Source organism: Gastrolobium bilobum, unplaced genomic scaffold, assembly GCF_033153095.1.
Source record: "Gastrolobium bilobum isolate Gb01-03AN ecotype WA unplaced genomic scaffold, APGP_CSIRO_Gbil_v1 utg11542, whole genome shotgun sequence".
Classification (NCBI taxonomy): domain Eukaryota; kingdom Viridiplantae; phylum Streptophyta; class Magnoliopsida; order Fabales; family Fabaceae; genus Gastrolobium; species Gastrolobium bilobum.
In genome coordinates, this window is record NW_026898298.1 from 334,956 (window position 1) to 353,579 (window position 18,624).

The 18,624-nt window shown below is 34.7% G+C and overlaps 2 protein-coding genes across 4 annotated transcripts; both read left to right on the plus strand.

Annotated features, from left to right (window-relative positions):
• The first annotated feature begins 6,855 nt into the window (after positions 1–6,855).
• LOC133314627 (E3 ubiquitin-protein ligase RHF2A-like) lies at positions 6,856–12,390 on the plus strand. Of its 3 annotated transcripts, none has more exons than XM_061516133.1 (10): positions 6,856–6,878; positions 7,057–7,129; positions 8,042–8,176; positions 8,258–8,304; positions 9,772–9,834; positions 9,919–10,027; positions 10,124–10,494; positions 11,029–11,136; positions 11,236–11,600; positions 12,008–12,390. In XM_061516133.1, the coding sequence occupies exons 2-9, from the start codon at positions 7,124–7,126 to the stop codon at positions 11,546–11,548; spliced, it is 1,152 nt and encodes a 383-aa protein (XP_061372117.1). In that variant the 5' UTR covers positions 6,856–6,878; positions 7,057–7,123; the 3' UTR covers positions 11,549–11,600; positions 12,008–12,390. The 3 variants fall into 3 exon arrangements, with proteins under 3 accessions (XP_061372117.1, XP_061372116.1, XP_061372118.1); XM_061516132.1 differs by lacking the exon at positions 6,856–6,878 and adding an exon at positions 6,903–6,935; XM_061516134.1 differs by lacking the exon at positions 6,856–6,878 and adding an exon at positions 6,925–6,949.
• A 2,986-nt stretch (positions 12,391–15,376) lies between these two features.
• LOC133314653 (fasciclin-like arabinogalactan protein 15) lies at positions 15,377–18,093 on the plus strand. The gene is made up of 3 exons (XM_061516159.1): positions 15,377–16,731; positions 17,604–17,727; positions 17,820–18,093. The coding sequence occupies exons 1-2, from the start codon at positions 15,414–15,416 to the stop codon at positions 17,660–17,662; spliced, it is 1,377 nt and encodes a 458-aa protein (XP_061372143.1). The 5' UTR covers positions 15,377–15,413; the 3' UTR covers positions 17,663–17,727; positions 17,820–18,093.
• Positions 18,094–18,624: the final 531 nt, after the last annotated feature.

Sequence of the window (18,624 nt, forward strand, 5' to 3'; positions counted from 1 at the left end):
TACTTTTTAAAATTATTAATTTAATTGACAAAAGCAAATAAATAAACTAGAAAGTAAGCCACGGGGTTAAGCCTAGTCGTGAGAGGTATGTGTAGTTATCTAATATATTGTGTGTTCAATTTTTCAATATATCAAAAAAAAAAATAGAAAGAACATTACAGTAAATTATGTAAAAAATAATACTTTAAAGAGATAACTTAGTAAACTAAATTAATTTAAATGAATTTATAATTTACTAAATGGCAAGTGATCTTTAAAATCAAACTCAATGTCATTTTAAATTAATCACAAGTTTTTGTCATCCAATATAGAAGGTTACGACTGACAACGGCTGATGCAATTTTAGTGATATTTTAACATTTTGTTGTTGTCAAACTCATACTAGCACATAAATGTAGTTTTAAATAGTTTGTTGAAAAATTGTATAAATATCCCAAGACTATATGATCTGGCACGAAGATAATTAACAAATGTGAATGTGATAGATTCGATATTTAAACAAGAATATACGGGGCCCAAGAGATAATGGTGATAAGGTTTCCAAAATTATTTTTTCAAAGTGTCAAGTATTCTGGAAGCTGTCCATTTCTCACCACATATTTTCTTTTTAACACGAAAGAAGTCTTACGGAAAATAGAATATTCGTAGCTTCATTTGGCGAGATTTTTATTCTTCTCCACTTGTAAATAGTCCAAATCAGATCGAATTTCATTATACCTTATTCAGAATTTAAAAAATTATATTTAATAATTTGTAAGTAGGCTAAAGATTTTTTAAGATAATTTATAAATTTATTGGCTGGTTTATATTTGTCCTGGAATAAATATAAAATCCCACAAGACTTTATTGGAACAGTGACCACTGTTCACTAACTTTTTTACCTAAATGCTACGTGCACAGTCTTATTTTTCAATCTGTCACGGGGGCAAGTTCGCTACCCGGTGTAGCGAACTCGGTTTGCTGACGTGTCACATTTCTAGTGGATAACAAGTACCAAATTAAAAAAAAAGTTTGAAGGTCACTGCATAGGGTAGAGAACTTGGTATCCACTAGAAACGTGACACGTCAGCAAATCGAGTTCGCTACACCGGGTAATGAACTCGCTCCCGTAACAGATTGAAAAATAAAACTGTTTGCGTGACATTTAAGTAAAAAAGTTGATAAACAGTAACATTTTGAATACTGTTCCGACTTTATTATCAAGAAAACCCACTTGAGAATTCTTCACTACTATAAGGAAAGTTAACTTAATAGTTCCTTCAAAATCAATCAAGGCAGCTCTGCATCTCAACTACATCTCAGCAGTGTACAATTCCTCTGCAATGATTATAAATACAAGTGTGCTAAACATAAGAAAGATTATTTTGTTCTACATGAAAAACCTACTTGCTATGGGTTAAAGTTGCACCAAAACACTTGTGCAAAGAAGATCATCATGGTCAGCGCAAATAAAAATAATTTCGATTAATATTATGTTATTTATTGGGTTTGATGTTTCTACTTTTACTCCATGTTTTTTCTTCATTGCAGATTATTTTTGTGCCATACTCATAAAAATGAATGAGTCTCACTAATTTTTACTTTCTTCTCTTTGATATGGAACCTGTTCACTTTTATGTGAATGCGATAGAATAATTTTTTTTTGCAACAAAAGCAAAAATATTTTTTTCTTATTTATTTTAAATAAAATAAAATCTTATTTTATTCTAATTTTAGATAGAATTTAAAGGTGTGTTAAAAAAGTTAGGAGACCTCAATCAGACTTTTGTATTCTTAAATATATATCAGATTAGGTCTATAATTTAACATACCTGAGATTATTATGTCAGACTATGTTCAAAATGTTTTATATAAATATAATATATTCAAATAATAACTTAACCAGTCCCATTTACACTCCTATTGCATATTATTTGATTTCAAGCAATAGCAGTGAAGTGCTTTAAAACTTAATTACCAAAACCAATGAGCCACTTATTACCTTGGGAGAAGACAAGAAACAATTCAAAAAAACAAAAAATGGAGAGGTATATATGCCTGTAAATCAAATTCTAAGTTTTGGTTTCATTGTGTTGAGTCAAGACAGGTGTAGTGAAATCGGAACAGGAAAAGGCTTTTATCCTTTGCGCTAAGATCCCACTTTTTATTTTCCTTTTCTCAGTGCTGTGGTCGGTTATGGACTTAAAAGTTATGATAATGGTCAAATTTTCACGTAACATTTTTTATTCTCTTTACGAGTATGCTGAGATTGGTTTCTTTTGTTATTCTACTTATGTGCTGACCTCTGCCTAGATACACGCCAACATCACACAAACCCCATCCCATGCTTTTAACTTTTGGCTCTTTCGGTTATCATTATTTTTTTCTCTTTCGCTTTTTGTGTGTATTGATTCTATCCCTTATTCGTCATTTTTCACAATCAAAAGCATGATTTAGTTGCTGAAAGAGACATGTAAGATTATCTCTCTCCCTGTTATGTTTGACTTTGCTGATTTTTATTTTTTTTAATAAAATGATGGCGTAAAAGTAGTGGCCAATGTAAATCACTTCTAATTCTACCGAAAAAAATAATATTATCCAGTGAAATAAAAAAATTGTAATCCAGTACCTTATTATTATTTTGGGTTAAAGGAAAATAAGTGCAAATGTTCAATGGAAAATTGAACTCGTTTTCCGTTCTGATGAGACAATGCGGCCCTAAAAAGTTTAATTTAAAAAAAATTTGACTCTCATCCTAATCTTGAGTCTTATTAAACTGGACCGAGGCTTCATTTTGGGCCCAACAAGATAGAGGCAATAGCTGGGCCTCATTTTATGCCAATAAACATTAAAGCCTTTACTATTGGGCCATATGATTACTATAAGAAGGACCATGTCTCGGAATCAGAAAAAAGCAAGCATAGACATGGGGCCCGGACTGTGATGGCCTGGTCCACATATAACGCCTGTAGGTTACTTCACATTAAACACACACAAAAAAGACAAACTAATTTCATCCCATGAAAAAAAGAAAAATGTAATTTAATTTTTTCAACGCCCACCAAAAATAATATGCCATCACACCAGAAAAATCCTGAAAGTTTTTTCATGAATATATAATATTCTGTAATCTAATTCTGAAGATCAATGAATTAATAAATTGGTCATTTCCATAAAATGTTGAAGACAGATTAAAAAATAAATAAATTAAGTACTCATTTGGTAGCTTTTTTAGCTTTTCTTTTTCTTAAAAGGAGAAGTTTAACGAAATATATTTTTATAAAAGTTATTATAATATTTTTTTTATAATAAATAGAAAAAGATAAAAATTTTGAGGGAAAACTTTTTTTAAGTTATACGATAGCTTTTTAGGAGTTTTTATATTCACTTTTCAGTTATATCCTTATTCTAAATTTGTATAATCTTAATATCTCCCCTAAACACAAATTATTTGATCTCCTTATCCCCTCGAAATGTAAGAATGTCACCAGGAGAGTATTCCTCGGGGAGATTTTGCATGCTAGGTTGTCATTGGTTTGTCTCTTTTTTTGGAAATACAATGAAAACTAAAGCAACATCAAAAAAAGTCTATACTGGGCACAATCTTGGAAGACTAACTTCCCTCAAGTCATTACGAAACAATTCCAAACAAGCCGTTGGAGGGACATCCAGCACAATCAGTTGTCCATCCTGATGAGGTGCATAAGTAGCAAGCCAATCAGCAACAAAATTGTCTTCTCTATAAGTATGATTAAGTTGAATAATCTAGTCTCTTTGAAGCATGCTACGAGCTCGGATGATTAAAGCAGAAAGAGGATGACTTACGTCACACCCTTTTTTTATAAATCCCAAAGCCACCTTGGAGTCACCCTCCACAAAGACTCTCCTAAATTTCTTATGCCAAGCCAGACCCATACCTGTCAAGAACCCCCAAATTTCCGCTGAAGTAGAAGTACTACTCCCAAGGAATTTTGTAAAACCAGTTAACCAGTTCCTAGCAGCATCCCTTATGACTCCACCACATTCAGTCCTTTGCCCATTGTCTATGCTGGAACCATCCACATTAAGTTTAACATAACCCTCAGAGGAAAAATTCCAGTGAATAAGACGTTCCTCTCTTCTAAGCTCCTGATGACCAATCTTAATAAGGGTTTCATTAGCCAATTGAATATTACCACAAGTGTAGGTAATGCGCCTAATGAGACCATACTTCGAGGTGCTAGTTTGATCAAAGATCGCCTTATTTCTTTCCCCCCACAAACACCAAGCTATCACCCCAAAATACAAAGGCCAAGTTCGATCAGTTTGAAACGGACCTTTTAATCCTAGATTTGTCTGAATCCATAGGTGAAGATCCATGGAGAAAAAGTCACTACGGTTATCAGAAGGAACCCAATGCTCCCATAATTCCTTGGCACCAAGACAATCTCTAATGGCATGTAAACTATCCTCAAGATTATAATGACATCTCAGACACGCTGCATCTGTAGCCATGTGACGATGCACTCTACGAACATTAGTTAAAAGAGAACCTCCGTAGAGAAGCCATAAGAATTGTCTAATACGTTTAGGACCAAGCCAAGCCCAAATTACCTTCCAAATCCTATCTTGATGACAATGCGAGGTACCCATGAGATAGTTATAAGCTGATTTCACTGAAAAACCCCATCTTGGCTACCTGCCCAAATAACACGGTCCGGAGAAGGATCCATTGTAGGAGGGAGCACACTACGAATCTTGTCTAATACTGAAGTAGGAAGAAGGTGCTGAAATAAAGACCAGTACCAATTACCATAACAGGTTACAAATTGAGACGTAGACCAATGAGTCATAATAGGAGGAATAAGTTGAACGGCCAGAGAAACAAGTTGGTTATTGGTTTGTCTCTTATCTATATTTTAGGTTATAATTTGCAATAAAAAAACTATAAATGTAAGGTTCAAAAATTCATATACTCCAAAGAATAAGGGTTTTCCCTTCTTACAATAACTAGCTAGCATTAAATTCTAACTAGATATTATAATTGATATTGTTATCTCTTGTCATTTACTAGTTCATGTATGTATTTTTTTTCAAGTACTATTATGCTTATTGATAATAAGTTTTCATGTTTTTTGAATATAAAACTTTTTGGATGAAGCTCTCTTCTAATAAGAAAGTTTTATTTTGGATCTATTTTTTTCTTTAAAATCTCAACCTTTGTCTTTTATTTCTTATTATATTTGTGCTTATCTAAGGGCATAGTGACTCTGGTGGTGTTTCTATAGAGTAACAACTCACTTAATAATGTATAGAAGATGTATCTTTAATAATTGAAGAAGGGTATTTGTAGGTGGGAAAGATTCCTCATTATGTGTGAGGCAAACATTATACATAATAGCTAATAGGTAAGCTGTGTTGATGCAGGGAAGTGAAATCCTTCACAATAATAATCTAAAAGTCTTTTATTAAAAATGTAGGATAGTGATTTCTTATACAAAACAACTAGCAAGCACCAAATTATTATCCACTAAAGCTCTCTCAAATATAAATGCTTTGCTTACATGGAACTGATCGCTAATATCAATTTTATTTTGGGAATGATACTAAACTATCCGGAAAAAAGGAACTAAAACGAATGTCCTAAAATAAGCAGCAGGACACAAAAAGTTAACGTACGTTTCCCTTTGGTGCTAGAGGGACATAGAAGACTGTTGATTCATGACATGATTAGCTGAAATGTGAATAAAAGAGACATGTAAGAGAATAATTTATCAAATTTCCTGACAATACGTTAAGCGTTTGTAATGGTCAATTTTTATCTTTGAAATTACATACCACAGATAAACGTTTTATAATGTAATTTTCTAATGAGTGAAATATTAACAAAGTGCATGTACAAATACCATCCAATTATGTATATATCATAACCAATATTTTATAGTAGCAAATTGTGACCGTCCTCTGATAGCACATCATAACAGATATCTTCTGATAAAAATATTAAATAATATCCTGGCAGATTGTAATTGATATCTTTCCTCCAATATACTCATTCATATTTATTTATTTATCCCATTGTCTTTGTTTGACAGAAAAACAAGTCTGTCCTGTCTCTTCCTCTTCAGGCCAAATCAAATGATTTATTGCATAATTTAAAATAAAAGTAAAGTACAAAATTCTCCCCTCCTCCTATATTTATATGCTTTATTGAATCACCGTATCAAAACTTAAATAAAGTAAGTTTCCAGCTTACCAAAAAAATAAAATAAAGTAAGTTTGTTAAAGTTTTGTGGTGATACACACTAATTATGATGCGATGATATATATAATAATAATAAACGGAAGTTGATGATTGCATTATCTGATTGATTATCTGATTGATTATCTTGAAATTTTTATACATTTGATTAAAGATTAATAAAAGGGGTAAAGAAATAATAAATAAAACATAACAGCATTGAGTGGAATAAAAAATGAAAAATATTACTCTCCTCTTACATAAGATAATTTCTCTCATACTCTTTCATTTCGATTTTCGCACCTCACCTCACCTCACAATTTTTTTTTCTTATAACGATGGGATCCACCCGTTTTCTATCTCAACATAAGATAACTATGTAAAAAGAGAATAATAAAACCCATGAAAAATCCAGTTATGGATTTGGATATTTTACGTGAAAAAATAATCACATAATCATGTTATTTGATTAGAATTACTTATTAACTAGTAGTTGTGATCAAATAACATCGTACAAAATCCAAAAGTTATAGAGAATTAGAGGGGACAATAATGGACTAATTTTTTTTTTTATTGTTTAAAGAGAATGGCGAATGGACTGTTACGTTGATGACATAGAAATAACAGCATCCAATCCAATCCAATCCAACCCATATTTAAAGGGAAGAGAAAGGAAAAGGTGAGTTTTTTATGTTCTCCCTTTGATGCTGTTGGGTGGGGCAAGGGACGGAGAAGGGTAAAGTAGAAGAAGTGTCATTCCTTTTTCTCCTTTTTGTTATTTTCTATATCATCATTTCATTTCATTTCTCTCACTGAATTCTTGGGTTTCTGTTTGTTTCTCTGTGATGGATCTCTAGCATTCAAGGCTCGATCTCTACTTGATGACTATGCCCTCTGTTTCTTGACCCTTTATTTTTCTTCTCAATGGAGGTATCAATTATTATTGTATCTCGTTCTCTCTCAAAATTCCTTATTGCAATTTCTATCACAAACATTTAATTTTTTTTTTTTTGAAGTATTTTATCTGGGGTTGGTTTTTATTGGGTCCTGACATGATCCTCTTGCTTTGAAATGTTACAATTTTCTTAATTTTTGTTGTTGTTGTCTGTGATGAATATAGAATGAATGATGATGTTCCTCTTGATGGGTTTTCTGCCACCAAGGATATTCCGTCTAATATTTTCTGGGTCTTTTTGTTAACGAATGTTCAAATGTTTGAGGCAAACTCCCGAAATGAGAATTTATTTTTTGTTAAAAAAAATTATTAAATAAATATCAGACAGTAAGATAAAAGATCACTGTTTTGAAGTTATTTTCTCAATCTGAGGAAGCCTGACATGAAGAATTCACGACGCTTATCAGGGTTTATATTGCTGGTAGAAACTGCTCTATTCTTATTGTATATTTATTTATTTTTTGGGTTGATTATGTTTTTGTTTGTTTTTATTTAATTTTTAACATCAGTTGCTCATAATTCTTTGGCGAACTTTTTGTTTTTTTAAATAATTTTATCATTTATGTTGAGCATTGTGGTTGGAATAATTGAGAGGGAGAGATTATGCACTGCTGTAGTGTACTCAGCTCAAACTAGTTGGGAGTTTGGTGAAGTAGAATTTAGCTAGTAGTGCCATGCATTATTTCCTTGTTTGCTCCCAGACCTAGTTCTCTAGATGATTCCAGGTCGAATCTGGATTTTAATTTCGCTTCTTGAAATGAATTTTGGATAATGACTCTGAATGAATTTCCTTTTGTGTTTGTTCAAAATATTGTGCATTCAAGAGCACCACTTGCACAAGCAAAATATTTCATCTGACTCTGAGATTGTGGGCTGATATGTGAAAGGTTCAAGAGATGGAAGGCGAGAGTGAAAGTCATATGACATCAGCTGCAGCCTTTGTTGAAGGGGGGATTCAAGAATCCTGTGATGATGCTTGCAGCATATGCCTTGAGGAGTTTTGTGAAAGTGATCCTTCAACGGTAATATTCACTTTTGTGTCACAATTATTGTTTCACATTGTACGATTCATTTGAAGAAACTTGCTTACTTTTGCTTTTCAGGTCACTACTTGCAAGCACGAGTTTCACCTGCAGTGCATTCTTGAATGGTACATCTTAATATCCATTAGTTTTTCATGAGCGTCTCTCTAAAAATTGAGATTTTTAGTTGTGTATTTTTTTTTTCCGTTAAATTCTTGTAGGGTCATGCCTTTGACATTTGCTATGTTGGTTGACTTGGTTACTTTAAATTTTTTTTGCTCAGTATCAATTTAGTCTGTGCCAATAAAAACAAATAATTAAAATGGTTTCAGGCTTTCAGCATTGTCAAATACCTACCAGTCCCACCATCCATAGAATCAGAAGGTTGAATACTTTGGTTTAGTTGTATGATATTTCTTTCTTTCTTGTTTCACTTTTTTATAGTGGCAATTGAGGGTGGGGAATTGCAAAAATTGGGCAGGGTAAGGGGTAGATAGCCCAACCAGTGTTGAGTGGCCAGGTCTCATTGTCATTTTGCTTTTCTGGTTCCTGGGTTTGTTAGTCTTCTTTCACAAGCTTCCATAGCTCGAGTGTTGAGTCTTTAATTTCTGGTTTTGCTGTATTTGTGTTGCTGTAAGGAGCTCAGCCTCCAGAACCTTCAATTTAATATTACAAGTCTTGTTTTGAAGTCCATCACTATGTTTTCTCATTTCTGGTTTTGCTGTATTTGTGTTGCTGTAAGGAGCTCAGCCTCCAGAACCTTCAATTTAATATTACAAGTCTTGTTTTGAAGTCCATCACTATGTTTTCTCATTTCTCTCCCTCTCTCTGAAAACTCAGAACCCATTTATGGGTTCCTAATAGACTCTTGCTTTTTGGTTTCACTTCTTGATGATGTAACGTGCTGTTAGAAGCTTTTTTATAGAGAGCACTAAATCATATCTAAGCTAAGCCAGGTTTGACTCACATTAATGGCCCATGTAATAATTTCCTTCAATTTTGATTTCCAATTCAATTTTCTCTTATGCTTACCATCCATTTTTTCTATCATATTCATACCAAGCTTAGTGATTCACATATCCTAGAACCTTCAAATTTACTTTTGCCAAAAGATCTGGGTCTCGGTCCCCCATAACAAATAAAAGAATTTGGATGCAAAATCCTATCAGTATGATGCAAGATACATATCAATGCATAAAACAGCATCTCTGTTGCCTTATAATGATGGATGTCTTGATTGAATATTCATGGAAATTATAATTTCATCGACTTCTTCAGTAGTATAGATTGGAATGTTGTCCTATGCTTTTTGGTTCTTCCTGACTTTTGTCAATGTTAAGGTCATTAACGCTGGTCATGTTTTGTGATCTGAGAACTGGACTTAACTGACTGTTTTGGCTGGAAAATCAGTGAACTGTCCTCTGTGTGTGTAGTCTGGACTTGTGTGTGGGAGGAGGCTCTAGTCACTGTTAAATATATTCTTGATATTTCTATATGTCTCAATACATTAAAAGTTTCTGTTCTCATAAACATAACTTGTATGATTGAAAATGAAATAATATACTTTAGCAATTGTTACTGGCTTTTGTTTGTAGGTGTCAGAGAAGCTCCCAGTGTCCTATGTGTTGGCAACCTATAAGCTTGAAGGATCCTACCAGGTAGGTTATGATTTTGCTTTTTGGGATCTACATTATCATTCTTTCATTGATTATGTTACCAAACTTTTACGCATTTTATTGCAGTCAGGAATTGTTTGAGGCAGTAGAACAGGAGAGGAAATTGAGGGTTACCCCATCAAGAAATGCTGCTATTTTTCGTCACCCTGCCCTCGGTGATTTTGAATTGCAGCACGTCAGTAATCAGTCTGAGTTTTGGTTTGATTATTGTATATTTGAAGCACATCATAATTCTGCTATTTGTTTATGGTACTTTTTTCTCATTCTGCAGTTACGCATGGGTGTAAATGATGCTGATTTTGAAGAGAGAATAATTCAACATTTAGCTGCTGCTGCTGCAATGGGGAGAACACACCACCTTGGTCGGAGGGAAGGGCATCGAACTCGGTCATCTGGTCATGGCCATCCACACTTCTTAGTATTCTCAACTCAGCCTATTGCACCTTCATCAGGTCCTGATTCAGCTGCTGGACGGGGAAATGAACCAGCTGCAATTCCTACGGGAAGTCCATCTACCCCAATAACATCTGATGGAGATGAACCATCACAGCAGATCCCTCATCTTCAGCCTCTAAGTTCTTCTTCATCTTCTGGATCTACTTTCATGGCAACAAATCACCTAGGAATCAACTCTAAGGATAGGTAGTTATGACCTTATTATTTATTTGCAAAAATTATTCTCCTCTACTCTTTATTATGTGCTTACTGCAAACACCTCCTCTGTATTATGAACACCTACTAAAAAATTCGTTGTATTTATGTAAAATGCTAGTCGGGATTCGAATCCGCAAATATGTAAGGGTAAGACTATGTACAAAAATTACCCTCACCCCACCTTTGCTAGTTAGGGTTTAATGGGGAGTGATTTTTATTTATGTAAAATGCTACAACTAAATCCAAAATGCTGTAATGGATTCATTATCTGAATTCTAAACTGTTAATTCATGAACTCAGTTAACGAATTTGTTAGCTCTAACAGCATTTTGGAGTTAATTGTAAAGCTTGTCTGTAAATATAAGAGTTTTATGTAGGTCTTCATAATAGAGGGGAGGTATGCACAGAAAACAAAAAACACAAGGAGGGTAGAGTGATTCACTCTATTCTTTTTTTCCTTACGGATCCTTATTGTTTGTCTTGTTCAGTGAAATTATATGCTGTGCATTTACTTGCTTGCAGAGGCTCTATTGCTCATTCTTCATCAGCAAACCAAGATAGAGCAGGGCCATCAGAATTACAGTCATTTTCTGATTCTCTGCGGTCAAGACTTAATGCAATGTCCATGAGGTATGATTTTGTAGAAAATAGTGGATGTTCTCAACTTCTCATGAACTCCGTATTTTGTCAAATCAACTTTTCTGATATTAACTTATCTCGTGATGTAAGATACAAAGAGTCAATTTCAAAGGGCGCAAGGGGATGGAAGGAGAGGCTGTTCTCTCGTAGTTCTTCCATGTCAGAACTTGCCCCGGAAGCTAGGGGAGAGGTGAATGCTGGAATTACTAGTGTATCCCGATTGATGGAATCCCTTGAAATTAGAGAAAATAATAGAGCTGTGGATACTTCTTTGTCAAATCATTTGGAGGATTGTAACAATGCAGAGGCGAGCAACCAGAACAATGTTGAAGCTAGTGGAGAAAACTCTTCACGTAATGATAATACTCGAGCTGCTTGTTCTGCTGGCTCACATTCAAATTGAGTTCTGTTTCGTTTCTGTTAATGCATCTTTCCTCAGCATCTCATATTTGAAGGTGAGCTTTGTTCTTTGTCTAGACCTTCAAGGTTCAAACATAATCAACAGAGCTTGCTTTCCATTTATAAACCAAATAGCTGTTTTGGTTCTTATGACAAATGTCACCAATTCAACCCCAAAAGAAAATACTAAATGTCACAAACTACATGTGGATTTATTTTTCTTCTAAATTTTCAGAAGACCAAACAATGAAGCTACTATAAAATTTTGTTATCTTAGTTCATTTGGGGTGATATATGAGTGGTGCATGATTATAACTGCTTAGTCACGCTGTATAAACAAAACAAATCTAGCAGCACAAGTATAAATATTGAGAGTATACTGTATGTGTGAAATGGTTCATTTGACTGTATCCCTTTGGGGTGTATCACATATTTGGTCTCATCCGTGTTTATCTGTTAACAGGCTAAATATTTCTCCAGATATGACATGCTGAGGAGAAGATGCTTTGGAAACAGTCCTGTCAGTTATGTTCTGGTTTGCAATAAAAATCTAGCATCTGAATGTGCTTAAAGCTGAAAATTGTTGTTTTTATGTATATATTATGCCGGGAACAGTGAAGAGTTGTACGTATTTAACGTGTCTGGATCCACAGGTTTTTGAACCGGGACGTACTCTGGACATAAATGTACCCGTGGGAGAAAATGCTTTTGAAATTCAGTGGAACTTATGCCCTTGATTCGTCCTGATAATTTTAATTTTTGGAATAAATAGAAATAGATATAGATGAAGGTGGCAACTACAACTAGAATAGATGCTGTTTCTGCAATATTTTTACTTTGGTTATTCCTGATTGTTGTCCCATGCATGGTTACTTACAACAACTCAAGGTCTCCTAAACCTAAACAAATAATAGGCTGTCACTGTTTCAAATTAGGGGTAGTTATTCAATCTATATTTTTTTATGCCTATTTTGCCTATCAATTTTTAATATTGTTAGATTAGAATTTTAAGAGAAGAGAGAAATAATAAATGTTAGTTGGGATTTTAATATAATAATAATAGAAATTGACAGGTATAAAAAAAGAATTAAGGAGAATAATATATCTCTTAAAATTATTAGGTAAAGGAAATACCAATGTGAAGATTATCTTATTAGCAGGATAAGAGGAAGATCTAGTTGTCATAATGACCTTTTAAGAAATGCTTTACACGCCGGTGGTTCTTGTGTTGTGACAAGAAATTCTGGCAGGTATAACCGTGTAACATGCACAAAGGCCGTAATAAATAATAATGTTAAATTATCATAATGATTACCTACATAAAAAAGTTTATCATGAAATTACATTTGAGGGTACGTATAAAAGGTATTTATTATTGTACAAAATGAGGTATAATAAAATGAATCACATGACGGGAGGTAGGATAATAGTAATATTATAATGTGATATTTTTTAAAGAAAGAAAGTTTTTAAGATGAGGGACGGTTATCATCATTTTAAGACGAGGCAAATCAAGAAGTGAAAGCTAAAAAATAGGGCCTTATGATCCTTCCGGTGAAAATTTAACATTTTTTTTTTGGTGAACATTTTTTATTATATTGGGTAAAGGTACATGAATAAGTATATTATGTTTTTTGATAATTTTTTTCATGTGAGAATACTTTGGGCAATAACTATATTATGTTTCTTGACATTTTTTTTTATGTTAGAATACTTTGGGCTTTGAATGGTGAATAGTACACAAATTTTTTTTTATCTTGTGTTTAAATTCAATTTTTTATTATTAAAAGAATGAGGGGGCAAAAATCCAATTCTAAACTACCTGATGGTATGTTTTAATCCCATATTACAAATAGAAATAAGGAAATGGTAAAGTTGCTTTAAATACAAGAAAGTAGAAATGCGGAAATGGCAAAGTCACTTTCAAAATACTTAAGAAACTACATAGAGTGTTTGATAGATAGACAAAAGTTACAAGCTAACTGAGTTAGCAAAACATAAAAGTTGACTAGGGAGCTCAACGTGGGTGGACTGTCAAGTGACGTGTAAAATAATGCAAATATTATTCTATATTAAATTTATTGAGTTAAATAATAATTAATGTCATAAATTATTTTCATTTATCTGTTGCAATTTTTCAAAATCTAAATAAATGTAAAAATATCAATTTATTGTTAATAATAATAATAATAATTTAATGTTTGATTTTTTTTTTCACTTAAAATCTTTTAACTTAATAAAATAGGAGAAAGGAAAAAAAAAATGATATCAAATTATTTATGATTCTAATTGTTAAATATTAATTTATTATTATTTATATGAGAGAGGTTAAACTTACAACTTATTTTTCTTTACAATCTCTTACAACTAATATATTAATCGTTGATTTCCGTTAATCAACGGTTAAGATTTTCGCAAATAAAATTTATTAATTAATTATTAATTCACAATAAATAATAACCGTTGATTGACGGAAATCAACTGTTAAAATATTAATTGTAAGAGGTTATAAAAAAAAAAAATTGTAAGTATAATCTTCCCTTATTTATATAGGATGAAAAAACAAAAGAAGAAAATAAAATGGAATATAAGAGGAAAAATCACGACAGTGCAGCATCCAACATCCTGTAAATACATTCGGATCTAATGTATTTGAGTCGCGCCTGACCCTGATGTGTTTATCAGACACTATGAGGTGCTAGTTCATATGGGGTTTCGGATTCATTAGATTGATAAAGGCTTTTATTAATCTAATTCCACTTAAGATAGTTATCTTATGTGGTAGAGAGAAAATGGGTGGGTCCCACTATTACAAGAAAAAAAAGAAGAAGAAAAAAGTGAAGTGCGAAAATCGAAGTGAGAGAAAATGAGATAAGTTATCTCATGTAAAAGGAGAGTAATATTTTCCATTGATAAATATATTGTTGAGGTTTTTTGTTTTTTTCTTTTTTTAATTTTAACGAGAAAGGTGAAAAAGCCCAAAATTGGTAATTGAATTGAATTGTGGATGCTCGATGCATGCTTAAATGTGACTGCGAAGTGAATATAACAATTGACAAAGGAACCACCGCAGGAGGGGAAGTCGCCCTCTCATAGTTAATAGGTTAAAACGCAAACCCTTGTGTGAGAATCACGGGTCACTCCTGAAACTGAAAGAAAAAATGAGCGTACAAAATAAACCACCTCATTCGTATATCTTCCATTCATTGTCTCCGACACCGACAATCTGCCAGACTGCCTCATTTATCAAACCTTTTTAACACGCACTACACAACACGCACACCTTTCGGCTCGGCTCCTCCAATATTAGTCTCAGCTCGCCTAACATAAACATGGTCTAACGTGCCATCTTCATTAATTTAGGATGTTGAATTAATAATAATACTTAAACTAATGTTACAGTTTACCACAAATTGTTGATTTGCACATGTTGTTACGCAAATGAAAATACTAAAATGGTGGAGTGGCGTGGCGTGGCTTGTGAGGGGAGAGGGGGCTTGAAAACAAACACATGGAGGTGTGAGAGAGTATAGTAACAGTAACAGCACATCATCAGTTCCCGCGTGGTCCCATCAATACAGCCTGTCATAGAGAATAGTATGCTTACTCTAAAATCTAAATGCTATTCCTATTTCACATCACATCCTCAAAACTCAACCATTAAGCAAAGCAAAAGAAAAAAGCAAAACCCCATTGAAACTTGAGACTCTAAGACACAGACTCACCAACCATACCCCACAAACAACATCACCCACTTTACCTCTCTCCTTCAGAGTATCATTTCCCCACACACACACACACACACACACAGACACACACAAACACAACAAAAACAAAAGCCTCTTTCTCTTCACGAGAGATTGAGCACCATGGATTCTTCTCCTTCCATCTATGGTGTCTCCAAATTGTTCTTGGTTACCCTTTTCACTCTTTCTCTTGTTCTTCATTCCCATTCTGCATTTCCTCACAATTCATCTTCGACCTCAGGTCAGATTAATTCCAATTCAATCCTCGTTGCTCTTCTGGATTCTCATTATACTGAACTCGCTGAACTCGTCGAGAAAGCCCTTCTTCTACAGAAACTCGAAGAAGCCGTTGGTAAACACAACATCACCATCTTCGCCCCAAGAAACCAAGCATTGGAGCGTGACCTTGATCCTGAGTTCAAGCGCTTCTTGCTCGAACCACGTAATCTCAGGTCACTCCAAACTCTTTTGATGTCCCACATTATCCCCAACCGAATCGCCACCCACCACTGGCCCTCCTCCGACCTCCGCCACTTCACCCTCTCCGACCGCCACCACCTCCAATTAACCACCAACCCCTCCGGCAAGAAAATCGTCGACTCCGCCGAGATCCTCCGCCCCGACGACGTCTTACGCCCCGACGGCGTCATCCACGGCATCGAACACCTCCTTATCCCGCGATCCGTGCAGGAGGATTTCAACCGGAGAAGAAACCTCCGCGATATCTCGGCGGTGTTACCGGAGGGAGCGCCGGAGGTGGATCCCCGAACCCACCGCCTGAAGAAACCAGCACCGGTCCCTGCCGGAGCTCCGCCGGTGCTCCCAATCTACGACGCCATGGCTCCGGGACCTTCCCTAGCTCCGGCGCCGGCACCGGGACCTGGAGGACCCCGGCACCACTTCAACGGCGAGCGACAAGTGAAGGACTTCATACACACGCTGTTGCATTACGGCGGTTACAACGAAATGGCGGATATTCTGGTCAACCTGACATCACTGGCCACCGAAATGGGAAGGTTGGTGTCGGAGGGTTACGTTCTGACCGTTCTTGCTCCGAACGACGAAGCCATGGCGAAGCTAACGACGGATCAATTGAGCGAACCAGGAGCGCCGGAGCAGATAATGTATTACCATATCATACCGGAGTATCAGACGGAGGAGAGTATGTACAATGCGGTCAGGAGGTTCGGTAAGGTCCGGTACGATACCCTGCGGTTACCACATAAGGTGATGGCTCAAGAGTCTGATGGGTCTGTTAAATTCGGTGACGGTGATGCCTCTGCGTATCTGTTCGACCCTGATATTTACACCGATGGAAGGATCTCTGTTCAGGGGATTGATGGTGTTCTTTTCCCTCCTGAGGAGAAGAACGATGATGACTCCAACACTCAACGCTCTAGGACAACTCCACTTGTTAAAGTTGCTGCTAAACCAAGGAGAGGTATTGTTAATAATTGTTTCTGTTTTAATTGCTTTAGTTTTGATTAAGGTTATTTTGTTTTAGTATGGATTGAGGTTTGAGGTTCAGGATTATGATTAATTGATGTTTTTTAATGAAGTTTATAGGGATATAGATTTGAGGTAGTGAGTTTTAGCTTCATTTTCACCTTTTAGGTAGGGAGTATTTTGTGATTCGTATGAGTGGTTATCTCTTTTCTTGCTATTTTTGTTGCATCTCTATTGGATTTCATTTTTGTACCTAGTTTTGAGTTCAAAGCACTTGGTTTTCCCATTGCAGTAGTATTCTGCAAACTTAAAAGAACTATGTATATGTGTATGTGCTTTATGATGATTGAGAATAATAGTCTTAATGGGGAAGCAGCTAGGAACTTGCCAAATATTAGAGATGCAGAGAAAAGGGTGTTCTCTAATGAGTTTCTTTTTTGTTTGTTTGATTAGTCTGTTCCTTTCGCTCGAGTCTCAACTTGTCCATGTGATTATTTTAACTGATATTAAAAGAAATTTAGTATGCCAAGCTGTAAGCCACATTCTACTTTCCCACCCCAGCCGAACCCAGTTGCTGAAACAGTCTGTCTGACTATTATATACACCTACACCCTTTATTTTATTGTTTCATGTCGCTTGCTTACACTATATTGTGTTTATAGTCAACTTGCATATTGTTTTGATTACCTTTTAGTTATTTATTTTATTTTATAATTTATATAATTTGGCTATTGGTACTTCATTGGCATCAATCATCCTCTGAATATTTAACTTGTTTCTCTTGTATATATGTGAAATTGTAAGAGAGTTGTCCGGGTCCTGGTATTAGTTGACTTAACACTTCATTTTACCTAAATGCATGTGCAGGAAAGTTGCTGGAAGTCGCCTGTAGCATGCTTGGAGCTTTTGGACAAGTCTGCCAATGAAATCGCTTTCTCAATTAATCGCTAAAAAAAGAATAAAGGGTGAATTTATGTAAACTTGATGAATGGTAAGCTTACCCACCATTTATTGCTTGGTTTATTTCATTTCTTTGGATGAGAGTCTAATCTGATCTATACATTTTTCACATGCATTATGCAGCTGTAGAGTAATCATTTCAATACAAAGGATGCATTGTGAATCTATAATTAGAGAGCGATTAAGTTGCCGGATTTCCATGGAAACTCAACAGGAGATAACAAATTTTCTCTCATTTTGTTTCATACTGTAATTACATATCATTTTTTTATTAAATTTTTATTTTATGTTGATTTACTGTCTCTGTATGCATAAATAACCTTGGAATACGACACCCCTTCTTGGTTGCATTATTTTGTTTCTGTTTGTACGTGAATCAAAGTCATACATAATCTACTTTATTATTATTATTATTATGCCTTCCAAGTTCCTACCCTCTTTCTTTTAACACATATTTTTAGTTTTTAACTAACCATGAAATGGACCTCCCAGCGGACGAATTAACAAAAAATAGAAAAAGCTAACGAAATGGACCTCTCAGCTGAAGGTTTTTATTTTATATCCTTTTAAAAAAGAGAGAGAAATGGACCTTTTCTTGGTTTTGGCTCAGGCGTATGCTTCACTTCCTTTTCATTCCAAGTGAAGCTGTTGTCAAGGGGTTATTTCATGGACATCTAAATTAATAGTGGCAATGTTACTGTGACAAGGAGTAAAGGAAGTAGTTGTAAGTTGTGGGATTTAAATATTTGCCCAAGAAGACATAATATGATAATAAATAATGGTCTTGCTTTGCTGGCCCTCCATAGGTGTCGGTCATTATATTATATTCATGTCACGTTTGTGCTTTTGTAGGAAATATATTGCCATTAAAGCTGGCCCCAATTGTTGGATTATTCCTTGATTACCCAACAAATCATTCCCCCTCTTC

Bases quoted from the DNA above. Each gene is read 5' to 3' on its own strand.
- LOC133314627 (XM_061516133.1), top strand. The intron at 10,028-10,123 runs GTCAGTAATCAG...CTCATTCTGCAG, and splicing joins GTGATTTTGAATTGCAGCAC to TTACGCATGGGTGTAAATGA. The intron at 11,137-11,235 runs GTATGATTTTGT...TCGTGATGTAAG, and splicing joins CTTAATGCAATGTCCATGAG to ATACAAAGAGTCAATTTCAA.
- LOC133314653 (XM_061516159.1), top strand. From the start codon at position 15,414: ATGGATTCTTCTCCTTCCATCTATGGTGTCTCCAAATTGTTCTTGGTT. The intron at 16,732-17,603 runs GTATTGTTAATA...ATGCATGTGCAG, and splicing joins TGCTGCTAAACCAAGGAGAG to GAAAGTTGCTGGAAGTCGCC.